Source organism: Heterodontus francisci, chromosome 26 (genome assembly GCF_036365525.1).
Source record: "Heterodontus francisci isolate sHetFra1 chromosome 26, sHetFra1.hap1, whole genome shotgun sequence".
NCBI lineage: Eukaryota > Metazoa > Chordata > Chondrichthyes > Heterodontiformes > Heterodontidae > Heterodontus > Heterodontus francisci.
Genome location: NC_090396.1, coordinates 71,446,056 through 71,470,965, shown reverse-complemented (window position 1 = coordinate 71,470,965; position 24,910 = coordinate 71,446,056). Strand labels below are relative to the sequence as shown.

The window sequence follows — 24,910 nt, the reverse complement described above, 5'->3', positions numbered from 1 at the left end:
GGTCCTACCATCCATTGTATATTCCCTTGTCTTGTTGTCCTCCCAAAATGCATCACCTCACACTTCTCAGGATTAAATTCCATTTGCCACTGCTCTGACCATCTTACCAGCTGATGTATATCGTCCTGTAATCTAAGGCTTTCCTCCTCACTATTTATGATGACACCAATTTTCATGTCATCTGCGAGCTTACTAATAATACCTCCTATTATTCACGCCTGAATCATTAATGTACACTACAAACAGCAAGGATTCGAGCACTGAACCCTGTGGTACACTACTGGTCACAGGCTTCCAATCGCAAAAACAACCCTCGACCATCACCCTCAGACTTCTGCCACTAAACCAATTTTGGATCCAATTTGCCAAATTGTCCTGGATCCCATGGGCTCTTGCCTTCTTGCCCAACCTCCCATGCGGGACCTTATCAAAAGCCTTACTGAAGTCCATGTAGACTACAAGAACAGCTTTACCCTCATTGACACATCTAGTCACCTCCTCGAAAAATTCAGTCAAGTTTGTTAGACATGATCTCTCCCTGACAAAGCCATGCTGACTATCCTTGATTAATCCCTGCCTCTCCAAGTGGAGATTAATCCTGTCCCTCAGAATTTTTTTTTCCAATACTCTCCCCACTACTGATAGACTCGCTGGCCTGTAATTATCTGCTTTATCCCTGCTACCCTTCTTGAATAATGGTACCACATTTGCTGTCTTCCAGTCCTCTGGCACCTCTCCTGTGGCCAGAGAGGATTTGAAAATTTGTAGCAGAGCCCCTGCTATCTCCTTCCCTTGCCTCACATAACAGCCTGGGATACATCTCATCTGGGCCTGGGGATTTATCCACTTTTAAGCCCGCTAAAACCGCTATTACCTTCTCCCCTTCAATGCTAATTTGTTCGAGTATATCACAGTCCTCCTCCCTGATCTCTACACCTACATCGTCCTTCTCCATAGTGAACACAGATGAAAAGTAATCATTTAAAACCTCACCTACATCCTTCGGCTCTACACACACATTGCCACTTTGGTCCTTAATGGGCCCTACTGTTTCCTTGGTTATCCACTTGCCCTTAATATATTTATAAAACGCCTTGGGATTTTCCTTTATCTTGCCCACCAGTGTTTTTTCATACCCCTTTTTGCTCTCTTACTTTAAGTACCCCCCTACACTTTCTATATTCTAGGACTTCTGCTGTTTTCAGCCCTTTGAATCTGCCATAAGCCTCCTTTTTTTTCCTTATCCAATCCGCTATGACACCATATCCCCTGACATCCAGGGTTTCTTGGACTTGTTGGTCCTACCCTTCACCTTTACGGCAACATGTTGGCCCTGAACACACACTTTCCTTTTTGAATGACTCCCACTGGTCTGATGTCGACTTTCCTACAAGTAGCTGCTCCCAGTCCACTTTAGCCAGATCCTGTTTTATCAAATTGAAATTGGCCTTCCCCCAATTCAGTACCTTTATTTCCGGTCCATCTTTGTCCTTTTCCATAACTACCTTAAATCTTAGTGTTATGGTCATTATCCCTGAAATGCTTCCCCACTGACACTTCTACCACTTGTCCTGTCTCATTCCTTAGGATTAGGTCCAGTGCTACGTGCTGGCTCAAAAAGCTCTCCAATATGCACTTTAAGAATTCTGCCCCCTTTAATCCTTTTGCACTAAGACTATCCCAGATAATATTGGGGAAGTTGAAATCCCCTACTATTATTACCCTATTATTTTTACACCTCTGAGATTTGCCGACATATCTGCTGCTCTATCTTTGCTTGACTATTTGGAGGCCTGTAGTACACTCCCAACCAAGTGATTGCTCCCTTTTTGTTTTTAGGTTCTACCCATATGGCCTCATTTCAGGAGCCTTCTGAGATAATCTCCTTACTGCAGTAATTGACCCCTTGATCAACAATGCAATGCCACCTCTTTTTTTTTTACACCTGCACCCCCCCCACCCACCATCACACCTGAAGATTCTATATCCTAGAATATTGAGCTGCCAGTCCCGCCCTTCCCTCAACCATGTCTCTGTGATAGCAATCATATCATATTCCCATGTGTTAATCAATGTCCTCAATTCATCTGCCTTACTTGTAAGACGCCTTGCGTTAAAATAGATGCAGTCCAGGCTTGCATTATTCACTTGTGCTTTAACAGGTCTATATTTGCTCTGCCTTCCAGACTGACTTAATTTCTTTTCTATATTTGGCTGTGCATCACCCCCTACTGTACGTCCACTCTATCCCATCCCCCCTGCCATATTAGTTTAAATGCCCACCCCCACCCCCCACCAACAGCACTAGTAAACCTCCCTGCAAGGATGTTGGTCCTGTTCCGGTTCAGGCACCACCCGTCCAACTTGTACAGGTCCCACCTTTGCCAGAAACAGACCCAGTGATGCAGGAAACTAAAGCCCTCCCTCCTGCACCATGTCTTCAGCCACGCATTCATCTGCTGTATCCTCCTATTCCTATACTCACTAGCACATGGCATCGGGAGCAATCCAGAGATTACAACCTTTGAGGTCCTGCTTTTTAATCTACCTAGCTCCCTAAATTCTTGTTGCAGGATCTCCTCCCTCTTTCTACCTATATCGTTAGTACCAATGTGAACCACGACCTCTGCCTGTTCACCTGCCCCCTTCAGAACGGTCTGCAGCCACTCCGTGACATCCTTGACCCGAGCATCAGGGAGGCAACATACCATCCCGGAGTCACGTTTGTGGCCACAGAAACGTCTGTCTGTACCCCTTATGATAGGGGATTCTATCACTGTAGCTCTCCCACTCTTTCTCCTCCTGTGCAGCTGAGCCACCTGTGGTGCCACAGACTTGGCTTTTGCTGCATTCCCCTGAGAAGCTATCTCCCTCAACAGTATTCAAAGCAGAAAATCTGTTAGATAGGGAGATGGACCCAGGGGACTCCAGCACTACCTGCCTAGCTCTTCTACTCTGCCTGGCAGTCATTCCCTTTCTGCCTGAGCAGTCTTTACCTGCGGTGTGACCACCTCCCTGTACGTGCTTTCCACGATGATCTCCGCCTTGCGGATGCTCCATACTGTCTACAGCTGCCGCCCCAGATCCGAAATGCAGATTTCGAGTAGCTGCAGCTGGAGATACTTCCTGCACACATCTTCAGCCTGGACACTGGAAGTATCTCTGACTTCCCATGTTGCGCAGGAGGAGCACTCCACGCTGCCGAGCTGACCTACCATGACTTACCCTTCAACTTACTCCCTTAAATTACTCAAAAATTTGAGATTATTTACACCAGGGACCTTGATTCTCAAAAAACCACTACTTACTATATAAAAAAAAATTAGTAAAGAAAAGGTGCAACAGGCTTGATGGGCTGAATGACCTACTCCTGTTCCTCTTTCAGTACTCTGCCGGAAAGAAAGGACTTGCTCCCTCACCATAGAAACACAGAAGACATAGAAAATAGGAGCAGGAGTAGGCCATTTGGCACTTCGAGCCTGCTCCGCCATTCATTATGATCATGGCTGATCATCCAACTCAGTAACCTGTTCCTGCTTTCGCCCCATACCCTTTGATCCCTTTAGACCCAAGAGCTATATCTAACTCCTTCTTGAAAACATACAATGTTTTGGCCTCAACTGCTTTCTGTGGTAGTGAATTCCACAGGCTCACCACTCTCTGGGTGAAGAAATTTCTCCTCATCTCAGTCCTGAAAGGTTTACCCCGTATCCTGAGACCATGACCCCTGTTTCTGGACTCCCCCACCATCGGGAACATCAAAGAACAAAGAAAATTACAGCACAGGAACAGGCCATTCGGCCCTCCAAGCCTACGCCGATCCAAATCTTCTATCTAAACCTGTCGCCTATTTTCTAAGGGTGTGTATCTCTTTACTTCCTGCCCATTCATGTATCTGTCTAGATACATCTTAAAAGACGCTATCGTGCCCGAATCTACCACTTCCGCTGGCAACGCGTTCCAGGCACTCACCACCCTCTGCGTAAAGAACTTTCCACGCATATCCCCCCTAAACTTTTCCCCTTTCACTTTGAACTCGTGACCCCTAGTAATTGAATCCCCCACTCTGGGGGAAAAAGCTTCTTGCTATCCAACCTGTCTATACCTCTCATGATTTTGTACACCTCAATCAGGTCCCCCCTCAACCTCCGTCTTTCTAATGAAAATAATCCTAATCTACTCAACCTCTCTTCATAGCTAGCGCCCTCCATACCAGGCAACATCCTGGTGAACCTCCTCTGCACCCTCTCCAAAGCATCCACATCCTTTTGGTAATGTGGCGACCAGAACTGCACGCAGTATTCCAAATGTGGCCGAACCAAAGTCCTATACAACTGTAACATGACCTGCCAACTCTTGTACTCAATACCCCGTCCGATGAAGGAAAGCATGCCGTATGCCTTCTTGACCACTCTATTGACCTGCGTTGCCACCTTCAGGGAACAATGGACCTGAACACCCAAATCTCTCTGTACATCAATTTTCCCCAGGACTTTTCCATTTACTGTATAGTTCACTCTTGAATTGGATCTTCCAAAATGCATCACCTCGCATTTGCCCTGATTGAACTCCATCTGCCATTTCTCTGCCCAACTCTCCAGTCTATCTATATTCTGCTGTATTCTCTGACAGTCCCCTTCACTATCTGCTACTCCACCAATCTTAGTGTCGTCTGCAAACTTGCTAATCAGACCACCTATACTTTCCTCCAAATCATTTATGTATATCACAAACAACAGTGGTCCCAGCACGGATCCCTGTGGAACACCACTGGTCACACGTCTCCATTTTGAGAAACTCCCTTCCACTGCTACTCTCTGTCTCCTGTTGCCCAGCCAGTTCTTTATCCATCTAGCTAGTACACCTTGGACCCCATGCGCCTTCACTTTCTCCATCAGCCTACCATGGGGAACCTTATCAAATGCCTTACTGAAGTCCATGTATACGACATCTACAGCCCTTCCCTCATCAACCAACTTTGTCACTTCCTCAAAGAACTCTATTAAGTTGGTAAGACATGACCTTCCCTGCACAAAACCATGTTGCCTATCACTGATAAGCCCATTTTCTTGCAGATGGGAATAGATCCTATCCCTCAGTATCTTCTCCAGCAGCTTCCCTACCACTGACGTCAGGCTCACCAGTCTATAATTACCTGGATTATCCTTGCTACCCTTCTTAAACAAGGGGACAACATTAGCAATTCTCCAGTCCTCCGGGACCTCACCCGTGTTTAAGGAAGTTGCAAAGCTATCTGTTAAGGCCCCAACTATTCCCCCTCTCGCTTCCCTCAGTAACCTGGGATAGATCCCATCCGGACCTGGGGGACTTGTCCACCTTAATGCCTTTTAGAATACCAACACTTCCTCCCTCCTTATGCCGATTTGACCTAGAGTAATCAAACATCTGTCCCTAACCTCAACATCCGTCATGTCCCTCTCCTCGGTGAATACCGATGCAAAGTACTCATTTAGAATCTCACCCATTTTCTCTGACTTTTGGTATAGTTGGCCTTCCCCCAATTTAGCACTCTTCCTTTAGGACCACTCTCGTCTTTGTCCATGAGTATTCTAAAACTTACGGAATTGTGATCACTATTCCCAAAGTAGTCCCCTACTGAAACGTCAACCACCTGGCCCGGCTCATTCCCCAACACCAGGTCCAGTATGGCCCCTTCCCGAGTTGGACTATTTACATACTGCTCTAGAAAACCCTGCTGGATGCTCCCTACAAATTCTGCTCCATCTAGACCTCTAACACTAAGTGAATCCCAGTCAATGTTGGGAAAATTAAAATCTCCTATCACCACCACCCTGTTGCTCCTGCAGCTTTCCATAATCTGTTTACATATTTGTAGCTCTATCTCACGCTCGCTGTTGGGAGGCCTGTAGTACAGCCCCAACATTGTTACCGCACCCTTCCTATTTCTGAGTTCTGCCCATATTGCCTCACAGCTCGAGTCCTCCATAGTGCCTTCCTTCAGCACAGCTGTGATATCCACTTTGACCAGTAATGCAACTCCTCCACCCCTTTTACCTCCCTTTCTGTCCCGCCTGAAGCATCGGTATCCTGGGATATTTAGTTGCCAATCATGCCCTTCCCTCAACCAAGTCTCAGTAATAGCAATAACATCATACTCCCAGGTACTAATCCAAGCCCTAAGTTGTTCTGCCTTACCTATTACACTTCTTGCATTAAAACAAATACAGCTCAGACCACCAGTCCCTTTCATCATCTGCTCCCTGCCTACTCTTTCCTTTAGTCACGCTGACTTCATTATCTAGTTCCTTACAGGCTTTAGTTACTACATCCTTACTCTCCACTGACCTCATTTGGTTCCCATCCCCCTGCCACATTAGTTTAAACCCTCCCCAACAGCGTTAGCAAAAGCACCCCCAAGGACATTGGTTCCAGTCCGGCCCAGGTGTAGACCGTCCAATTTGTAATAGTCCCACCTCCCCCAGAACCGGTCCCAATGTCCCAAAAATCTGAACCCCTCCCTCCTGCACCATCTCTCAAGCCACGCATTCATCCTGACTATTCTTTCATTTCTACTCTGACTATCACGTGGCACTGGTAGCAATCCTGAGATTACTACCTCTGAGGTCCTACTTTTTAACTTGGCTCCTAACTCCCTAAATTCTGCTTGTAGGACCTCATCCCGTTTTTTTACCTATATCATTGGTGCCTATGTGCACAACGACAACTGGCTGTTCACCCTCCCCCTTCAGAATGTTCTGCAGCCGATCTGAGACATCCCTGACCCGTGCACCTGGGAGGCAACATACCATCCTTCCTGCATATACCCTGTCAAGTCCTGTTAGAATTTTATAGGTTTCTATGAGATCCCCCCCCCTCACTCTTCTGAACTCCAGCGAATATAATCTTAACCGACTCAATCTCTCCTCATATGTTAGTCCCGCCATCCCAGGGATCAGTCTGGTAGACTGAATATATTTTAATAAAAATCATACTTTAGCTGTTGTCAGCACTGGTGAGGCTGGCATTGATTGGCCATCCCTAGTTTTCCTAATAAACTGGTGGTGGGATGCGTTATGTCGATTTGCTACAACTGAGTGGCTCATTTGGCCACTTGAAAGGCAGTTAAGCCAACCATGTTGGTGCAAGACTGGAGCCACATAGACCCAGACTGGGTAAGCATGGCAGGTTTGCTTCCTTAAAGGACATTAGTGAACCAGGTGGGTTTTACAACAATAATCCTTCAGCTTCGTGGACACCAGCTTTTAAATTCCAGAATTTTAAAAAAAACTTGATTCAAATTGCCAAATGGCTACTGGTGGGAATTTTAAAGAAATATAACTGCGGATCTGTTCTGACACCTTTCACATCTTTTGCCTGTTGTCTCACTGCCACTAAAATACTTTTGAAGTGCATTAAGCAGTGTTACGTTGGCAAACATGGCCAATTTATGCACAGTATCGCCCCACAAATAGCAGTGAGACAAACGACAAGTTGATCTATTTTGGCGATGTTGGTTGAGGGATAAATGTTTGCCAGGACATGAGAAGAGCACCCCTGCTTTTCATTCTTTTACGTTTACTTGAGGGTTTACAGGACTGCAGTTTAATGTCTCTCCTCAGTACAGTATTGAGGGAGCACTGAATCAGAAGTATGAGCCAGGATTACGTCAAGTCCTGGAGTGAGTCTTGAACAGGCGATTTTTCACTCAATGTCCATACCATTTTTTTTTGGAGACAGTTTTAAAAATATTCTCTTGAGGCAGGCCTATTTTTTAAATAGTGAACAAAGTTCCTTCTACAATCTGCTGTAGCCCCAACCTAAACATCATTTGCTGCACCAATTATATTTCCATTTCCCATCCTTATGGCCTGTATGAAGATGACCAGTTTATACCAATAAATACGTTTTTTGTTTTTTCTCTGCTGTGTGCTGAAAACCAGGCTGAGGTGCAACTTCCAAATGGCTTTCTTTAGGAGTCTTAGTAAACTTTCATAATTACTTTGCTAGCAAGGTCTTGAAGAGCTTGCATTTATATCGCACCTTTCATGATCTCAGGATGTCCCAAAGCACTTTATTAAATGAAATGCTTTTTGTAATGTCGGAAGCAAGGGAGCCAGTTTATGCACAGCTAGGTCTCTGATTCAGCAGTGAAATAAACAATCGGATCTCTTTTTTTTTGATGTTTGAAGGGTAAATATTGGCCAGGATACTAGGGAGAACATTCCTGCTCTTTGATTAGTTCCATGGGATCTTTTACACCAACCTGAGCGCAGGTGTATGTTTTATGTCTTGTTTGAAAGCTGAGACTAAAGAACTGGTTGCATAACTTTATCACTGTTGAAGAAACCCGACTGAGAATTGGTTTTTAAAACAAAACCTAGACCAGATATTTACGTTTAGAAATCAGCCAACCCAGTTGGGACAGTCTAGCAGCAGTGAGAACAAGTGTGAATCATGGGGAGCGTGAATGAAAAATTGAAATGAATACTTTTTTTAAACACACAGCTGTAAAAGATTCTCTGACAACTGAACTTCAAACTAAAAAGGAGCAAGTTTCAGTGGAACCACGACAGAAATTAAGGATATTTTATCAGGTACAGTTGTGTTTGTCATGCCCTAAGGCTGCTTGCTGGGGAAATGGGTTTGAGCCACAGATGAGCTGAAATGCTTGGACATAATCCATTCTGTTGCATTCCATGTGGGGTATGGTTCTTGGAGGTCGGAGTGTTAATTGTACATTTTTAAACCTCATTCTGCCAACAAAATTAATTCACACAGATCATGTAAGAAACTAAATTCATTCACAAATATTCAGCTTCATTGTAATATAACCTGTCTTGGGGGTAACGTGTCCTTAGTAACCAGCTCTCTCTCTGCCTTCATATTAAGCTTATTGAGACCCAAACTGGTATTTGATTTCTTTTAATAAGGCTCAAAGCAGTTCTGAATAATTATGGTGCCTTTGTAGTAATTTCCAAACGGTTAAATTTTAAAACTATTTAAGTTTTATCATTGTCTTTTAATTATTGCTCAATTCACAGAATTGTTGCAGCACAGAAGGAGGCTACTTGGCCTGTTGTATCTGCGCTGGCTCTCCGAAAGGGCAGTTTTCCTAGTGCCACTCCCCTGCTTCTACCCGTATCCTTGCACCTCCTTCCTTTTCCGATAACAATCCAATTCCCTCTTAAATGCCTCGATTGAACCTGCCTCCACCACAGACACAGGCAGTGCATTCCAGATCCTAACCACTGATTGTGTAAAAAGTTTTTCTTCATGTCGCTATTGGCTGCTTTTTGCACCTTAAATCAATATCCTCTGGTTCTCATCTTTCCATGGACGGAAACAGTTTCTCCCTAACTACTGTGTCCAGACCCCTCATGATTTTGAACACCTCTATCAAATCTTTCAACCTTCTCTAAGGAAGACCATCCCAACTTCTCCAATCTATCTACGTGACTGAAGTTCTTTACCGTGGAACCATTCTTGTGAATCTTTTCTGCACACACTCTATGCCTATTCAGTGCTTTTTAAAAAAAAAAATTGAGTTTAAAAAAAAATTCTAACTGGGAACTGATTTGTCAAAGACAACTAAACAATCTTTATTTTTAAATAACATTCTGTACTGACCTTTCACCCCAAACTGCGTTAAGCACCCAGACTAAAAGTGGACCAAAACTCTTTTATGTCGAGGGATTGCCGTCACAGGTGTACTTAAAACTGCTCACCAATAGGCTAATGATAATACTTCAGTGGCCTGCTGACATGGTGCAGACTGATCTGGCAAAGCCCTTTAGTTACATTTTAGATGATTCAGTTCATATTTACTTAGTCATTCATTTTTCATTGATTCACTCTGCCCAGACCTAGTTAACTAGACTTATCTAAATCTAGCAATTTGAGGTTTCTATCTACTGTAATGTATTTATATTGGAGGAAAAATGGGAGTCATTTAATTTGTCATTAATTATCTAACTACCAGACAGGTAGGTTTAAACAAATTGCCATGTGTTAGCTATAAATAAAGCTTTAGATTTTTCTAGTTAGTGGCTTCCAGACACCCAGCTGATATGTTGTCAGTCATGATGTGTGACAAGTCACATTTAAAGCAAAAAATGTTTTCCAAGTTCTTTTAACTATTTGAATTTATTTTCGCAGTTTCTTTATAACAACAATACACGCCAGCAAACTGAAGCCAGAGATGACTTGCATTGTCCTTGGTGCACGCTGAACTGTCGGAAGCTGTACAGCCTGCTTAAACACCTCAAGCTTTGCCATAGCAGATTTATCTTCAATTACGTGGTGTGTGGTCTTTATTGAAGCCTCTTAAAGGGAACTCCCAGCTAGCTGAGAGTAGTCAGTGTTGTCAATTCTTCCGTTGCAAGATTTCTTCCTTTCCTCTTTCACTGCACACCTTGTGATCACCTCATCCGAGACGTAACATGATTAAACCCAGATGGGTGTTTGACTGGAGAATACTTTACTGTAGGGAAGCATTCTGAGGAACATTGGCATTTGTAGCACACTGACCACTCTGATCAAATGACCCTGCATAGGCCTGGAATCCAGCCTGGAATCTCAGTTGCCTTTACCCAAACGGACATACCATTTGTTCACAGTCACTGGGTTAAAATCCTGGCAGAACTCCCTGACAACACTGTGGGTGTACCTACACCACATGGATTGCAGCGGTTCAAGAAGGGAGCTCACCACCACCTTCCCAAGGGCAGATAAGGATGAGCAACCAATGTTGGGTTTGCCAGTGATGCTTGCATCCCATGAACTTTTTTTAAAAAATAGTCCCCGATTATTTTTTGAAAATCCAGATTTATTGATGCCATGAATTCTTGTTGGGAATAGGATTGAAAATGCTACTTTCTTGCAGTTTACAAATCTGGTAACTTCTTGCTAGCCAATGTGCTTTTTGTTCAAAGACAAAAATGGTATAATCTGAATTCCCCATTGTGTAGGAATGTGAAAGATCAGCTTTGAAATGGCTGTAACTTGATATGGGATTTGCTAAATTTACTTCAGTTACTTTTTAATTGGCCAACTTCGAAACTAGATTAAATTGCTCTGTAGACACTGACAGATAAATAATGTTGGATGCCACTTGGCATGGAGACTGCATATTGCCAATATCTGAGTCAGGTCTGTTTATAGGTGCGGGATGGCTTTTAAAGTAGTGGTTGCTCAATGTAGTATGTGTTAGTTCTACAGCTGCCCATTACTCCTGAAGCCTGCTTCTGACTTCCAGCGCTACAATGCTTGCTTAACTGTTCTGTCGCATTCTTCATGACTAATGATGTTTCATGGAGCTCTGCATTTTTTTTTCTCTGCAGCCTCATCCTAAAGGTGCTAGGATAGACGTATCTATCAATGAGTGTTATGATGGCTCCTATGCAGGAAATCCTCAGGATATTCACTCCCAGCCTGGGTTTGCCTTTAGCCGCAATGGTCCTGTGAAAAGGACACCAGTGACTCACATCTTAGTCTGCAGGTAATGACATATAAATGCCCTTGTAGTTCAGACGGACACGCATAAGTTGCTGCAGAGGTTCAACAGTAAATTTTTCATTTTTATATTCGAGCTGATTTCCTATTTAATCTTCTGTCCAGCTGACTGAGGAGCTGCATTGCCATGTGACCATTGGCATGTTCAGACTTTCTATGTAAGTGACTTGGTTACATGCCATGGAGCCTTGAGGGTGGCATACACAGTCCCATTAATATGCTATCTCTCTAGCTGTGGACACTAGTGGCTCTTGGTGTTCTCCTTTAGGAATCATCCAGCAGTGAAATAATAGTGCTAAGAAAACTGCAATAGGACAAAGCAATACATAAAAATATAATTGCAATTATATTTTTCTTTTTTATTTCATGGGGTGAGAGTGTCACTGGCAAGGCCAGCATTTGTTGCCCATCCCTAATTCCCCTTGAGAAAGTGGTAGTGAGCTGCCTTCTTGAACTGCTACAGTCCATCTGGTGTAAGTACACCCACAGTGTTGTTAGGGAGGGAGTTCCAGGTTTTTGACCCAGTGACAGTGAAGGGACAGCGATATATTTCCAAGTCAGGATGATGTGTGACTTGGAGGGGAATTTGCAGGTTGTGGTGTTCCCGTGCGTTTGCTGCCCTTATCCTTCTAGGTGGTAGAGGTTGCGGGTTTGGAAGGTGCTGTCAAAGGAGGCCTGCTCTTTGGTCTCTTGAGCTGGAAGTGACCCTTGAGCCATACTGGTATAAACTAAGTCAGGGTGGGGAAATTGCGAATATTTTCCTAGCAAATTACTGACAAACTCCAGTGTGATCAACTAAAGCACTGGGATGGAAGAGGAGCGCAATAGTGCAAATGATGAGTAAAATTTAAGAATGTAAATTTAAATGGCGAGGTTATTGAGGCCTTTCTTCTTTAATCCCACCAAGTGTCATAGTCACCTTGAAGCATTCAGGATTAACCTGGGGCTTGACCTGGGAATAACCATATTTTGTGTTGGCAAGAGAAGCATACTGCACCCATAGTCTTGTTGGCCCAGCTGAGTTAGGAACTCGTTGGTGTGAACCTTCAATTGACATTTGGGTGCATCAGTTTACTGTCATTGGGCTGCTGCCGCAGCGGCTACTTCGGAAGCTTCCATTGGCCTGTTTTGAGGCACTGTCTGGTGTAATATTAAGCCATACAGAGCAGAAGGTCCCAGGTTCGATGGATAGTCCCTGCTGTGTTAATGGATCTCGCAAGCAGCAAGTGGAGTGCTAAGATTAGCACCTCCAATCCTGGGCTACATTTAGCCCCCAGTTCTCTAGGAATTGGGTAGCTTCAAGAGAAGGAGGCAGAAAATAGGTTGCTTCTGTTGCATTGTAGAACACCTGATACACTGGTCAGCAATAAAAATGAGCAAATGTATGAATATCTTTATGCATGTATTTCGGGGGAAAGTACTTGTTTGCCTGTGGGTATAGAGCATTTAATCTGTGTATAGATTGGGAGATATCCATGAAAGCCATTGCATTCAAATCTTTTCCTAATTTTATTTTTTTAAGACCAAAACGTACTAAACCCAGTCTCTCTGAGTTCTTGGAGTCTGAAGATGGGGAAGTGGAACAACAACGGACCTATATCAGCGGTCACAATCGCCTTTATTTCCATAGTGACACTTGCCTTCCCCTCAGGCCACAGGAGATGGATGTGGACAGTGAGGATGAAAAGGACCCAGAGTGGCTGAGAGAGAAAACCATTACAGTTAGTGTTTGATACTTCATTTCCTCCATCAAAATACTGCCATCTAAAAATTAAAATTTGCTTTTCGGGGGTATGGGGGGGGGGGTGGGGGGTGTGGTGGTGTTGAGGGGCTACTGAGATTGCAAGTTGGTTTTGGTCCTTTGTTGAATGTCTGGCAAGAAAATGACCCCCGTTTCCCCCACCCGGTCCAATTTCCCTCCTCCCCCTCTTGAACATGGTGACTCATGTTGAGGAGCGGGTCGGTTGATGCTGACACCTCAATCCATGTGGCCATTCTTTGTGCCAGATTTGCATTTGGTCTTGTTTTGGGGTTGTGGTGAAGAACAGAATCACAACTCTCACTGATCCTGTCGTCAGTCAGCATCCCTGAAGGGTTCAATGCCAAACATTCAACTGCAGAAGCTCCACATGACTCCCTCTGGCTCCAATTGCGTGATCTTCATGAGTTCAGTTAACTTGGCATGGACTGGGAACTGAGTCTGAGATCTTAATTGTCTGTGGCTCTACTGCAAGTGATGCTGCAAGCAATCGATTGAGCTTCTGCAATATAAACCTTTTTATAGAGTCATAGAGAGATACAGCACTGAAACAGGCCCTTCGGCCCACCGAGTCTGTGCCGACCATCAACCACCCATTTATACTAATCCTACATTAATCCCACATTCCCTACCACATCCCCACAATTCTCCTACCGCCTACCTACACTCAGGTAAATTGGCCATTGTAAATTGCCCAATCAACCTGCGAGTCTTCGGCTGTGGGAGGAAACCAAAGCACCCAGCAGAAACCCAGTCACAGGGAGAACTTACAAACTCCACACAGGCAGCACCCAGAACCGAACCCGGGTTGCTGGAGCTGTGAGGCTGCGGTGCTAACCACTGTGCCGCCCGTATTATGCTAACTTCAATGTACTCAGTTTAGTGGTATTGTAAAACCAATCACAGTACAATTTCATATTGGTTTATACTGTTGTTATATTTATTTTCCAAGGACATTGTCTTGTTATGCTGGCATCAGGCATGTTATCCAGAAAAATTTGAATTGATGTTTGAGCTTTCTGATTTACTTTTACTGTAGCAAATCGATGAGTTCACTGATGTTAATGAAGGAGAGAAGGAAGTGATGAAACTGTGGAACCTGCACGTTATGAAGCACGGGTAACTTTTGGATCTTTTTACGCTCCACTGGGTAGTCTGCTTGCTGTAAGATACAGTATTGAGGTGGTACTTTCTGAAGTCGGCAGTAAATTCATCGACTGCTGATATGGATGCAACTTGAGTTCTTTAATGTTCAAAAAACCCAATGATGGAATTACCCTATTGGTAACTTTCAAAAAAGTAACTTCAACAAATAACAATGTGGAAATTGATTTTGTGCTAACCCAGGTCGTCTTAAAAATTAAGTTTAATAAGTTAAACTGCGAATTTCACTTTTAGCCACCAACTTGAGGACTGGACTACTTCTTTGCAGTAAAAAGTGCCTAATTTGAAACATTCAAAGAGGAATTGGATCAATTCCTGATTTGGAGGAGCGTGGAGAGACAGGAACAAGATGGAAAATGCTCCTGTTGGATGGGAGTATCTGCAGCTCCTATGTCCCACTATCGAATTACATTTTGGCTAAGGAAATGAACTGCACTGGAATAGCAATCATAATATCGAAATAACTTATAAAGCTACCATTTTTTGCGTTGTGCACTCCCATGCAAATTTAATAATTACTTGGAGGATTTTTGGTCAGTTCACTGCCGGTCCCTAGAGTAAACCGAGTGATGGGAATTTTCAGTGGGATGACGTTCCCTTCATCTTTCAGATGAAATGTTGAGCCTTTTCAGGTGGATGTGTAAGATTCCATGATACTTTATTGAAGAGCACAGAGATCTTCTTGTACCCTCGACCACCATCCAATCACCTGAACTGGTCACTTGTTAGATTTGCTGTTTATGTGATCTTGCTTTGCGCAAAATGGGCTTTCGTGTTCGGCAGAATACTGGCGCGCACTTGAATTAAGTGCTTTTTTTTTTCCAAAACCAGAAATGTGATTGCAGGCCAAGAGGAACACTCTGGGCATTAACGGTGTGGCCCCTCAAACAGTACACATGAGCTGAATGATTAATCTGCTGTTGCTAATGGTTGAGGGAGGAATGTTGGCCTGAACCGCTGGAAAACCCCTTGCTCCCAGAGTTGTGGTACTGGGCTGGTAATATCCAGTTGACCCTTCACAACAAACAGACAGGATCTCAATTTAATGTCTTATCCAAAGAGCTAAACCACTGATACTTTTCTGCTGTAGTGTCAGCCCAGACTTGTCTGCTGTAGTCCTAGAGTGAGATTTCAACCCACAGCCACCTAATCGAAGTGAGAGTGCTACTAACTGAGCCAAGCTGGCACTTTAGTTGTGATTGTTACTTCATTAACCTACAATACACCTGCCTGTTCTGTTTTCACAAGCACTGACACACTTGAACAATAGTTTGAACAGCATCCTTTCAACTCTGATAAGTAAACTCACTCCCTTCTGTGGTACTGGATATAAAAGCCAGAATGTCCAAGGTTCCATCTCTGGTCTGTGCCGTATTAGCTGATCTCAGCCAGCTCAGCACTTGGTGCTACAGTTGAATTCCACGTCCCTGCAGTCGAGAGGGGATAGCAAGCAATTACCCCTGCTAGAAAGTGCACCTCTTGATTCAGTTGAGTGGAGTGGAGCTTGCCTGTTTTCTCTCTGCGTAACTACGTTGGATGTATATAGGAACTCTAAGACTTGTAAGGCAGTATATATTAACAGGCTCTCATTACTCTCTGCAGGTTCATTGCTGACAATCAGATGCATCAATCCTGCCTGCTCTTTGTAGAGACATGTGGACCAAGAATAGTTGAGAAAAACCTCTGTCGGAACTTTCTGCTTCATTTAGTTAGCATGCACGACTTCAACTTGATTAATTTAAACACCATAGATAAAGTAATGGCCAGGCTCAGTGAGCTGCAACAGAAGCTGCAAAGAGATTACTCTGCTTTAAAACTGAGACAAGAGCCCACGGACGAGAGTCGGCCGAACAGTGAAGACAGTGGTACAGGCACGAGAGACAGAAATTCAAGCACTGACAGTCTCTCCTCGGGCATCACCAAACAGAGCAAAAGGAACAAGCTCTGAAACTAAATCATTCACCTAATCTCCTCTTAACCCCCACCCCTTTGCCCCACAGCCCCCCACCCCTCTCCCTTACTGGACACAGTGGGTAGTCACTGAGGAGAGAAGGGGCAAAACAAGATTGTTCCATAAGTGACGCAGCTGAAATCTACAGAAGCTCCAAATTGACACTGGGCTAATCAATAACAGTGAACCAAGACAACAGTGTTGTATTAAGATTCTTTATTCTTGTAAATGTTGGTGTTGAATTAATTTAGCTGATGGAGTACAATTTAAAAAACATTGCATTCATCACAGTAAACTGAACAAGCACAGTTCAGCTAACTGCAGATGTTTTTTGTGCTAATCATTCTTTCTAGAAGACTTATTTTGGCTACAAAACCAAATCTTTCTCATAACATCCACATTGGCAGTTTAAAAAAACATTGTATTGTTTTAAAATCTTTCAAGTTTTTTGTCAGAAATCTCAAAGGATAGGGTTTCACTTTACATTCTCCATTTTTTAAAAAAGCATGTACTTTAGGTGAAGTATGCTATATAAAACCATGAGTGTAACAAAAACCTTTTGTTAAAAAAAAGTGCAATTTTAATAGTGGATGAAGTTTGCGTGTATATATATCTCTCGGTCTTGATCTCCTTGTGACACAGGAGTAGCACTTCCCTGTTCCTGTTTGGAAGGACTTTTTTTTTAAAGTGTCTTTATATTCTGTTTTATGATGACCTCTCGACCCTCTCTCCCTCTTTACCCACACACCTCTCTTAAAGCTAGTGTCTTCTTACTGGCAGGTGGGTGTATTTGTTGCTTTCTGCTTACTGTCTAGCCAGACTTCGTGCGTACATGGCTGATGTGCTTCATCTGCGATGCTGCTTTTTTTATGGCGTAGGAGGGGTTGTGCTCTTTTTGCTGTGTTTCATCAGTGCTTTGTTCTGATACATTATCACGACTGTCTTAGCGACAGAAACTTTGGTAAAAGTGTATACAAGGGAGGGGTTGGGGTGGGTAGCTTGAGCAGTGGTGCTGTCATTCCTGGGGAGGGGGGGAGCGGTGGGAAGAAGGGGGCAGTGTTGTGGGTGTGGAAATGCACAGCAAGGCTGGGCCAGGAATAATTACTAATCTCTTTATGCAATATTCTGAGACACTTTTTATTTTCCTGTCACCAACACACAGGGTATTTATTGCAGGAGACACTAAAAAAAAAGGAGACGGCTGGAAGGTATGTATTTTACGCAGTATTGTGCCACGTTAGAACACATAGTCGTTTGTGCAGGTAGAACACATTTCGGAGTAATGTAAATGTTTACAGTTTTTTTTCCAATGGAAAGCGATTTTTCACTACTGGTGCAGTACCAGGAATGCAGGTTTTTAAACTCAGTAGCACTGTGGGCCGAGTGACATTTTCACCTCGGGTGTTTATTTTTAAAACTTCCATAAAGTGTGCGTATTTTTCTTTTTTTTAAAAAAAAAACTTATTTAAAATGAGGGGGATGGGGAAGGGGCTGCTGTTTAACCAATATTACTTTGAACTATGGATTTTTTTATATCCCACTTGAGTCACTGACTTTTTCCAGCTGTAACAGTATGCATTTCTGTGAATCGTTTTAAACGTGTTCTTCCCTTTTTCTTGAGTGTCTGTGTAGCCTGCGCATATCTTGTCTGTGGCTTTGATCTGCTAATGCTGTGCACATGTAAATTAGATTTTTTTTTTGTATTTTGGGTTGGGTGCTGTAGTGTGTTTTCCTGCTGCTAATGTTTCTATCTAAGCAAAGTAATTCTGCTCTCCTGCCACAAATGGCTGGCACGGTCTGCACAATTTGACAGCCGGAGATTTTGAATTAACGCTGGAAATTTTGGATTTCATGAAATTTTACACTGACTTCTCCTTTAAAAAAAAACAAACCCGCACCTTCCTGTCAGCTTTTGTAACCAAACTGGTCATTGAAATGTTAATGGGTTTTTCTATTTAAAAAAAAATAAAAATAAGTCATTTTCCTACTTGAAATTGCCTGCAATTGCCAACCTTGCAAAAACATGTTTAAATTAAAATGATAATTCAACAATTGAGATTTAAAACTCCTTACTGAAGCTGAGTTTGAGTAACCCTGTAATGGCACAGCAATGCTGATGTCAAATTAAATTGAGGGGTTAGTGCATTCTGCTTTGTAAGCAAGTTGTCAAGTGAAAAGAAGCAAGTTTATACTGTTGGTTTGCTGCCATCTCTATTTGGCTTCTGCTCCTCGTACTTAGAATAGCACCAGGGAATGACTATTTAGTGCAAACAAGCTGTGTAACACCACCTTTTAGTAACTGCAACAAATCCACATGATTCTGAAAAGGAGCATCATGAAGTACTGCTACCTCTGCAGTTTTAACCACTTTCAGACTCTAGTTGTAATAAAATGATACATCCTGGTGCAACGTGCAGATTAAGATGTAGCAGACCTTTTTAAAAAGGTTTTGACCGTTTTAAAATCCTTTCTGATCTGTCAGTAAGCACTGCATGATGAACAAATGGAGGTGTGAATAGTCCAATTTGGTGCTCCATTCATTTATTTTAAAACTGCTTGATGAGTTAATAACCCATGTTTGCTTGGTTGTTGCAGCTGACAGTCTAGTTGATGTAAAATTCACAGGATTGCAAACTGTCAGTTTTGACCCCGATGCTTGCAAATTACAAAATAAAGAGAAAGATGTCCAATTTTACATCCTATGATGAGAAGCCAAAAATGTTAACCCATCTTGACCCATGAGATCTGTAAGACACCCATCCAGTTAGGGTGGCTGTGTTGTAAGCATTTAGCCGTGCTTCCTTCCTTATTACCATTGCTGCAGCCCTTTCTGTCCCTTTTTGAAGCTGGGGACTCCCCTTTCAGGGGTACAGTTCCAAAGGTGCTAGCCAGCAACCAGTGCCTCTCCTAAATGGTCATTATTCCTGTGTCTTTGAATATCTGAAGACTGCAGCTCACTCTGCCTTCTCCCAATATCCATGCACTTACTATGGTGATTAAGAGCAGGAGCTAGGATGGACTTCTTTCACCTCTCTACCACCAGGGTGAATTGACCAATTCTGCTACCATCGACAAGCTCGGCGCTGACCAGAACTCCAACCTCGGACTTTACTGAGCTGTGTTCCTCACCAACTATGTCAAAAGTATTGAGGGTATGCCAACTGGTTGGAACTGATTATTTTTTGATACCTGTTTGGGGTGGTTGGAAGTGTGAAGTAGTTCTTTAGTGGAAACAGGAAAGTGTTATGTCAGCTACATTTCATAAATGTACTCCATTACATTGCAGTCTCATAACAGACAGCAAGTGCAGTACAGTAACACAAGGGAAAAGTACAGATTTGATAGCAATGGGTTGAGTTTCTGCATTTGTTCAATTGAGCAGAGAGATGTTCAGATGCTCAATGGAGCATTAAGCAACAGCTATGGTCATTTGTTGGAAGTGAGGCAAGCACAAGTCGTGTGTATAAACTGTGCCATCAAAGTAGGGCAGGATTGTAGTGAGTACCAGATCATGACTGAGTTGAGAGGTGTCAGGAACACGTGCAAGGAAAGTGTTTGGGAGCAGTCTCATTTCCTGGAGCTTCATTGATTGGAGGTCTGCTAATGTGGATACCCTGCCCTTGAGATTTTCAAGGGAGCAATTGATGAAATGTATTTTAAAATTACACTTTCAATTTTGGCCAAAGAAGTCACCACAAGTGAAAATAAAACCCCTCCTCACCAGATGTCCCATCGACATAGTCAGGTAGTTCCTGCAAGTGGTGACTGGTTTCCCTTGCTTTGCTGCTGGTGCAGGGGCTAAATGTAGTGGCTCTACTGTCTCACTAACTTGAGGTCGTCAAACCGCAGATCTTGTAAAATGAAGGAATGGAATGGACCATCTAGCACATTTATCTACTTAATCTATTGGTTTCAATTTTTCTACCATAGAAAAGGCAGAAAAGGAAAGCTTATGTCTGACACAGAGAACTCAATACTACAGAAAGCCAAGAGCAATATAGAAAGTGGAGGGCGAAATAAAAAAAGGAAATTAGGAAAGCAAAGAGGGCATGAAAGGATATTGGCAAACAAAATCAAGGTGAACCCAAAGATGTTTTATCAATACATTAAGAGTAAGAGGATAACTTAAGGAAAGAGTAGGGCCCATAAAAGACCAAAAAGGTAACCTATGTATAGGGGCAGAAGATGTGGATATGGTTCTTAATGAATACTTTGTGTGTCTTTAAATAAAGAAGGGCAATGATGCAGATATTGTACTAAAGGAGGAGGGGTGTGAATTATTGTGATAAAACTGCGGGAGAGAGGAAGTATTAATGGGATTAGTTTAGTTTAGTTTAGAGATACAGCACTGAAACAGGCCCTTCGGCCCACCGAGTCTGTGCCGACCATCAACCACCCATTTATACTAATCCTACACTAATTCCATATCCCTACCACATCCCCACCTGTCCCTATATTTCCCTACCACCTACCTATACTAAGGGCAATTTATAATGGCCAATTAACCTATCAACCTGCAAGTCTTTAGCATGTGGGAGGAAACCCACGCAGACACATGGAGAACTTGCAAACTCCACACGGGCAGTACCCAGAATTGAACCCGGGTTGCTGGAGCTGTGAGGCTGCGGTGCTAACCACTGCGCCACTGTGCCGCCCCTTGAAAGTGGACAAATCACCACGGCTGGATGAAATGTACCTCAGCCTGTTAAAACAAGCCGGGGAGGAAATGGCAGATGCTCTGACCATCATTTTCCAGTCCTCTCACTGGATACAAGTGTGGTGGACTGCTAACATTGTACTTATGTTTTCAAAGGGAGCAAGGGATAGGAGTAATTACAGGCCAATCAGTCTAACCTCAGTAGTGGGCAAATAATTGGAATCAATTCTGAGAGTCAGGATAAATAAGGGAAGATCGTGTCTGACTAACTTGATGGAATTTTTTGAAGAAGTAACAAGGAAGATGAGGGTCGTGTAGTTGATGTGGTTTACATAGATTTTAGCAAGGCTTTTGACAAGGTCTCACATGGTAGACTGGTTTTAAAAAAAAAAGCCCATGGGATCCAGGGAAATGTAGCAAGGTGGATACAAAATTGGCTCAGTGGCAGGAAACTAAGGGTAATTGTTGACTCTTTTTGTGACTGGAAAGCTGTTTCCAGTGGCATTCCGCAGGGCTCAGTACTGGGTCCCCTATGGTATATATTAATGATTTGGATGTAAATGCAGAGAACATGATAAAGAATTTTGCAGATGATACAAAAATTGGCTGTGAGATTGATTGTGAGGAGGATAGCTGTAGTCTGCAGGCAGATAGCAATGGACTGGTTGGGTGGGCAGAAAAGTGGCAAATGGAATTTAACCCGGAGAAGTGTGAGGTGATGCATTTGGGGAGGTCAAACAAGGCAAAGAAATATACAATTAATAGGAGAATACTGAGAGGTGTCGAGGAAGTTGGGGACCTTGGAGTGAATGTCCACAGATCCCTGAACGTAACAGTACAGGTCGATAAGGTGGTTAAGAAGGCATATGGAATTCTTTCCTTTATTAATCAAGGTATAGAATATGAGAGTAGTCAGGTTATGTTGGAACTGTATAAATCATTAGTTAGGCCACAACTTGAGTACTGTGTGCAGTTCTGGTCACCTGATTACAGAAAGGATGTAATTGCACTAGAGAGGGTACAGAGGAGATTTATGAGGATGTTGCCAGGCCTGGAAAAATGCATAGGCTGAGTTTGTTCTTCTTGGAACAGAGGGGAGATTTGATTGAGATGTACAAAATTGGGGGGGCCCTGGACAGAGTGGATGTGAAGGGCCTATTTACCTTAGGTCAGTGACTAGGATGCATAGATTTAAAGTGATTGGTAGGATTAGAGGGGAGATGAGGAAACCATTTTTCACCCAGAGGATGGTAGGGATCTGGAACTCTGCCTGTAAGTAGAGGCAGAAAACCTCAACTCATTAAAAGGTGTCTGGATATGCACCAAGTCTTGTAACCTGCAGGGCTTTGGACCAAATGCTGGAAAGTGGGATTAGGGCGGATGGCTTGTTTTTCCGACCACGCAGACACAATGTGCAAAATGGTCTCTTTCTGTGCCATAAACTGTTAATGCTTCTATTTCTGAAGTATGTTCAACCTGATGAACTACCTCACGTCAGTTAGTGGAGAAAATTGAATTATGTGAATACAATTTTGCAAGAGGAAAATTTAGAATAAAGAACTATGGTATGATTGTCTACATGTGTGGGTTGCATTTATGTTTCTCTACCTTCTGTATTGATTGTTTAGACCGTTGTATTTTTGGAATGAATGTGGCAGAAAGCATTTTATTGCCATGCCTAGTTGCCATGAGGGCATTAAGAATTGACCACGTAATGGGGGACTGGAGTTGCATGTAGACTGGAAAAGGTCATTAAGTTCCCTCTACCAAAGCACATTAGTGAACAAGTTGGATTTTTACAAAATAATCCAGCATTTTTCTTCTTTGTTTTTCTGCTACTAGCTCGCAAATGACCAGGTTTATAGAAACAAGTTTCACAGCATGCTATAGTGGGATGGTAGCCTTAACCACCTGCCTACCATACCCACTGATATCCAATGTGTTGTAGCATAGCAGAAGCTTATTTGGCCCGTCACACATGTGCTAGTTCTTCAACAGGAGCTCTTTAGTCCCAATTTCCTGTCCTTTTCCCAATGCTCACCAATTTCCTATCAAAGATGACTTTAACATTAATTTCTAATTTGGTGTTGAAGCATTCCCATGTTCTGATAATTCTATGTGGAAAAAGATTCTTATTTCTACCCTTTGTTCTAGCAATGAGCCTAATGGATTCCCCCTCATTACTCATTTGCCAGACGAAATTAACTCCCTTTCCCCTTTATTCAAAAAGGGGAGACAGAAAGCAGGAAACTACAGGCCAGTTAGCTGAACATCTATCTTGGAGGAAAATGTTAGAAGCTATTATTAAAGATGTTATAGGAGGGCACTTAAAAAAAAAAAATTCTAGTTAATCAGGCAGTCAACATGGTTTTGTGAAAGGGAAATCATGGTTAACCAACTTATTGGAATTCTTTCAGGGAGTTACATGTGCTGTGGATGAAGGGGAAACCGGTGCATGTACTGTATTTGGATTTCCAGAAGGCATTTGATAAGGTGCCACATCAAAGGTTATTGTGGAAAGTAAATCTCATGGTGTGGAGAAAACATATTGGCATGGAAAGATGATTGGCTAGCTAACAGGAAACAGTAGGTATAAATGGGTCATTTTCTGGTTGGCAAGGTGTAACGAGTGGTGTGCCACAGGGATCTGTGCTGGGGCCTCAACTTTTTACAATTTATATAAATGACCTAGATGAAGGGACCAAAGGTACAAAGCTAGGTAGGAAAGTCAGTTGTGAAGAGGAAATAAGGAGGCTACAAAGGAATCTAGGCAGGATAAGTGAGTGGGCAAAGATCTGGCAAATGGACTATAATGTGGAAAAATGTGAAATTGTCCATTTTGGTAGGAAGAGTAAAAAAGCATATTATCTAAATGGTGAGAGATTGCAGAGGGATCTGAGTGTCCCAGTGCACAAATCACAAAAGGTTAGTATGCAGGTACAGCGCGTAATTAGGAAAGCTAATAGAATGTTATCGTTTATTGCGAGGGGAATTGAATACAAAAGTAGGGAGGTTATGCTTCAGCTCTACAGGGCATTGGTAAGACCACATCTGGAGTACTGTGTACAGTACTGGTCTCCTTATTTAAGGAAGGATGTAAATGTGTTGGAGGCAGTTCAGAGAAGGTTTACTAGACTAATACCTGGAATGGGCGGGTTGTCTTATGAGGAAAGGTTAGACAGGCTAGGCTTGTATCCTTTGGAATTTAGAAGAGTAAGAGGTGACTTGATTGGAACATATGAATTAAGAGCAGGAGTAGGCCACTCGGCCCCTTGAGCCTGCTCCGCCATTCAATAAGTTCCTGGCTAAACTGATTTCTCCACATCACCACCTACCCCTTTAACCTTTCACCCCTTGCTTATCAAGAATCTAGCTGCCTCTGCCTTAAACGTATTCAAAGACTCCACTTCCACTGCCTTTTGAAGAAGAGAGTTCCAAACTCGCATGACCCTCAGAAAAAAATTCTCATCTGTCTTTAAATGGGCGACCCCTGGTTCTAGATTCTCCCACAAGGGGAAACATCCTTTCCACATCCACCCTGTCAACACCCCTCGGGATCTTATATGTTTCGATCATTGTCATTGCCCCTATTTGTTCTACAGTTCAACAATGTTGGTCCTGGCCCTGTTGTGGTGCAAACCATCAAGCATGTACTGGTCTCTCATCCCCCAGAACTGCCCTTAAAATCTAAAACCCTCCCTCCTGCATCATCTCTCCAGCCACGCATTCATCTGTACTATCCTATTTCTGTATTCATTAACACGTGGGGGGTGTTGGTTAGCTCAGCTGGCTAGACAGCTAGCGTGTGATGCAAAAAGATGCCAACAATGTGGGCTCCATGCCCGTACCACCTGTGGTAGTTTGAGGCCTCATGCTTGTGGCGTGG

The 24,910-nt window shown here is 43.0% G+C and overlaps 1 protein-coding gene across 3 annotated transcripts in view; it reads left to right on the top strand.

Annotated features, from left to right (window-relative positions):
* The window catches only part of suz12b (SUZ12 polycomb repressive complex 2 subunit b), a 95,909-nt gene extending 78,558 nt beyond the window's left edge, over positions 1 to 17,351 (top strand). For all 3 annotated transcript variants that reach the window (XM_068058552.1, XM_068058555.1, XM_068058554.1), the window contains 6 exons: positions 8,488 to 8,576; positions 10,138 to 10,281; positions 11,322 to 11,479; positions 13,016 to 13,214; positions 14,292 to 14,371; positions 16,019 to 17,351. In XM_068058552.1, coding sequence (XP_067914653.1) covers positions 8,488 to 8,576; positions 10,138 to 10,281; positions 11,322 to 11,479; positions 13,016 to 13,214; positions 14,292 to 14,371; positions 16,019 to 16,364 — 1,016 coding nt within the window. In that variant the 3' untranslated portion in view covers positions 16,365 to 17,351. The remainder of the gene's footprint in view (positions 1 to 8,487; positions 8,577 to 10,137; positions 10,282 to 11,321; positions 11,480 to 13,015; positions 13,215 to 14,291; positions 14,372 to 16,018) is intronic.
* Positions 17,352 to 24,910: the final 7,559 nt, after the last annotated feature.